At 35.4% G+C, this 4,172-nt stretch overlaps 1 protein-coding gene across 1 annotated transcript; it reads right to left on the reverse strand.

Moving 5' to 3' along the window:
* Positions 1-914: 914 nt before the first annotated feature.
* LOC121786108 lies at positions 915-3,552 on the reverse strand. The gene is made up of 5 exons (XM_042184644.1): positions 3,173-3,552; positions 3,044-3,088; positions 2,736-2,972; positions 2,468-2,649; positions 915-1,321 (listed from the first exon to the last, which is right to left on the reverse strand). Exons 1-5 carry the CDS (start codon positions 3,366-3,368, stop codon positions 1,142-1,144), a joined length of 840 nt encoding a protein of 279 aa, XP_042040578.1. The 5' UTR covers positions 3,369-3,552; the 3' UTR covers positions 915-1,141.
* Between the last annotated feature and the right edge of the window lie 620 nt (positions 3,553-4,172).

Genomic DNA, 4,172 nt, shown 5'->3' on the forward strand with positions numbered 1-4,172 from the left:
AGATTTTTCACTAAATGAGAACAAAAAACATAACACCAAAGACGCAGTACAATAATTCAGGGGAAACACTCAAATAAACAGCCACATATTTGCCCACTACAATTTTTTTGGCACTTTCTCCATTTATCACATCACTTTTTTTCTTTTTCTTCACCACGTTCTGAGCTCTAGAATGCATACGAGGTGACATCCATCTCTAACTTATGTTACATATAGAATATACATATTTTAATTATACGAGGTGAAAATTGCTAAAAATTAGGGATACAAATTGTTAACATGCACAACAATACTATTTTTATATATTATATTATATCCTAGTTAATTTTAATATGTGTATGTCCCAATTCTTCTCTATGGAGCTGTACATTGTACGGCATGTAATCAATCATATGCATGTACGTATTTGAATAAGGGTCTTGTTTCTCGAAGGAAAAAAAATAACACTAAATTTGCATTATTTTCTGAAGAAGGACATCGTACTTGACATAATAAATTGTTCACTGGATTTTGTAATAATATTGTATGATCATATAAATAACTTTATGAGAAAATTAGGAAAATGACAAAGCTGGCCCCATTACCTTGAGGGGTATTGGAATTTGCGTTCATAACTCACAAAATCGCTTGATTTAGGGATCATGTCACGTTGCTCTCAAATATCAATATTGGCTTCTGCTATAAAATTAATAATTTAGTTTTTCACCTAAAATGGTAATTTGGGAGTGATTTTCATACTTCCATGCACAACTCTAGTATATAAAAACCCAACTTTAAACCATACTGTAGCTTATTTATATATAGGCAATACATGTGTGACCAATGATCACTCTCATTTGATACACGTTCAACGTTATTTGTTAGTACTATGTCTTTATACATTTAGTTGGATTCTAACAGATTAAAGATTATCATTGATATTTTAATTTTAATATTTTCATAAAAATCAAAACTCGGTTTTATACAATTTAAAGAATATATTTTACATCATTGGCAATAATGGTCCATGGTAAAAAATATAACCATAACTAACACGCATGCATATTATAAATGGTTTTGATGTGCAATATGAGTAAAAAGGTAAGTGGAAGAGGGGAATGGAGAATCTTTCTATTTTGTGACAAAGTTTGGAGCAGTGAGGTTAGGCATTGAGATGGTGAAGAAAGGTTGGATTGTTTGTTCTCCTTTTGTGTTTTTCTTTCTGCCTTTGTGTTCTCATGATATACAGACCCCTCAAGGATAAGCAGTAGCATCCCATCCCCCACTGCTTTTTTCTCTCTCCTCCATTTCTTTCTTCCTCTATTGTTTCCTTCTCTTCTACCTGCATGCACTAGTTAATTAGTAGTAGGAATTTCTGCAGCCCAAATTTTACTTTAAAATTGAGTATATATAATATAAGAATCTTCAACTAAATAGTTCTCTTAACAAGTTGACAAATTCTCTTCTAATTTCTAATTTAACAAGGGTGAACTTTTTTTCTTTGGTTAGAGTTTATTTTTGTCATGAGACATTTATATTTGTTCCAGATTGGTTAATCAACTAGTTGGTGCTGAACTTGGGTGAAGTGGAACACATCAGTGAGCAATTATTATCATCTACTAGTACCATTTTTCACACAAAACACACACACTTGCTATATATATGTGACATGGTAATAAATAATCAAATACACCCTGGTTACTATATATGCATACATTTTAATGGAAGAAGAAAGTAAATAAAAAAAACATTCTTAATTATTGTGGCATATCAATAAACTTTGAGAGCGGAAGAATCTTAAGAAAGGATTGTGTGGTGAAAGGATGGTACTAAATTGGCAATATATATGTGGAAGACAAAACTAGGAGTTGTTTGGCTAAACTTATTTTACGACGGATAAAATCCCATGTCCCACAATCTTCCGCGTGATATACGACTAAGAATTTTAACATTATATGAAACTCTCTGGAGAGTTTATAAGGTGCATCAAGCCTGCTTAAAATTCAATCAAGGTTGTTAATTGTGAATCAGAAATAAATAAAGAAATGGCAGGTTGATGATTGGTAGAAGAGAGAGGGGTGCATCAAAAGAAAACAAGATGAAGAATGTGACCTTAGCACATGCTAAGGGACCGAATCTCCACCAGTCCCCCACACTTACTACCCCTGTCTGTCCAAAATCTAGCTGCCTTTGTAGTAGTACCACACACTCATGGAGTATATGTATTTGTAAATATATATGTAGATAGAAGGGAAGTTGAGAGTGAGTGAGAGGAAAACAAGGAAGAATGAAGGTGATTGAGTCCACATTTTCCTGTGATGGACATGGAACTCATTGCCTAACTTGCAAGTGTTCTTGTATGGTCTATTTCATTCATGGACCACTTATCTTATTGCCTCTGTTTTGGGACCAATGAAAGCGACGGACTCTATATCATTTTATATTAACTCTTAATTTAGGAAAAACAACAAGTCCGTTAATTACTTACCTCTGTTGGCGTTGCGGTTTCCGATTTGAACGAAACGGATGAATCTCCCCCTTCCGCCTCACTCGTCAATATCTTCCTCGATCGATCTTCAATCGAAGGCGTCGCCGCCGGCGTCGGGCTGCTCGAGCTCAGATCTATCGGCGTGCTTTGCGTCCCCACGTCTCGAGTCTTCTTCTCCACCTCTGCCCTCCAAAATTCAAAATATTCAACAAAATTATGTATACATTTTTTGATTTTATATCTGTACATGAAGCAGAAGAAAAGATACGTGGTTTTTCGAGGTGGATTTGGGAAGGGTAGATGAGCGGCGCGGACATGCTGATTCTGGTGGCGAGGCCGCGGAAGGATCTGCCGCTTAGGGTTTTCGCCGATAAGCACTCCAGAGGAACTTCTCCTGATAACGGATTGCTTATGTATTTCTCCGCTTCGTTCCATTTCGAGTTCAGAATCAATCCATCTCGCGGCTGCTGCGCCTCCCACGCGTACGCTGTTTTCGCTTGCAACGCTGCAACGCCAGTTGATTAATTCAATTTTCAAATTGAAATGTGTTTTTTCATCAATTAGTCTTCACTTTACCTCTGAGAGCGGTTGTGAAGGAATATGTGGAAGGATCGATTTCCTCTGCGTGATGAATGGAGCTTGTGTCAAAATAGAAGAAAGGTAGAGATGAGGAGGAATGTGTTGGTTGGGTGTTTAATTAATTACCTCTGATGGTGTAGCCAGGCGAGGAAGCGGTGCTTGAAACGGTGACGTTTGATCTGAAGGAGGCGGCTTCTTCTCTCAAGCTCTTTAAATTTGAAGCTGAGAATCTTCTGGATTTGGTATTTTCGCGGCTGATCCTTCGAGCTCTAACGCCCCATTCATTGAGGTTAAAATCACCCTCTTCTACTGATCGCTCCATTCTCTGTTTTCTTTCTAATTCTACTTCTAATATCTGAATTATTTTATTTATAGTGCCAATAAATAAATGATTTCAAATAAATAAAAAGTCCAATCAGCAAAGAAATTCCAACTTGTAAATATTTTGTAATCGATCGACTATGGGCCACTCTCTCCATTTGTCATATGCTTAGTGGTGGGGAGTGGAAACAAAATCTTACATATATTTTGTGATTTCATTCATGTAATATTCAAACCAGAGTAGACTGAGTGAGTTGCTTTGTCAGCATAAATGGTTACATTTATTTTGATTTAATTGGTGTCTTATCATAAATAATTCACACATAAGATAGAATGGCACTATTCTAATAATTTATGGTTCCTAAATGAAATTGTTATTCGACGAAATACGTATAAGCCTCGTTTAAGTGAGAATTCAAACGGTGCAGATTTTAACATGTAAGCAACTTGGTAAACTACACTTCCAAGTAAAGAAAAAAGGAAATAAGTTGCGCACTATTATGTTCAATTGTTGTCAAATTTGGTAATGACATTTCAATATCTTACTAGTAGTTGGGTAGGTATGTTGACTTGAGAAGTTTCGGTTAAAAGTTAAATTGCCGGAAAAATCGTGAAGTATGGTCAAATTTTGATATGTCCAACAATTTTAAAAATAAGCCGAAAAAAGCATGACATTTAATTTCTTCTCAATATAAATTATATAGCGAAAAGTTTAGGTAAAATTGTAACTGATATGATAGCCGAGAAGTCATACACGGATGTCACGACTAGTGAGTCAAATAATATTATCTATTCATAATCAAAC

The sequence above is a fragment of the Salvia splendens genome, chromosome 22 (assembly GCF_004379255.2).
Source record: "Salvia splendens isolate huo1 chromosome 22, SspV2, whole genome shotgun sequence".
Taxonomy (NCBI): domain Eukaryota; kingdom Viridiplantae; phylum Streptophyta; class Magnoliopsida; order Lamiales; family Lamiaceae; genus Salvia; species Salvia splendens.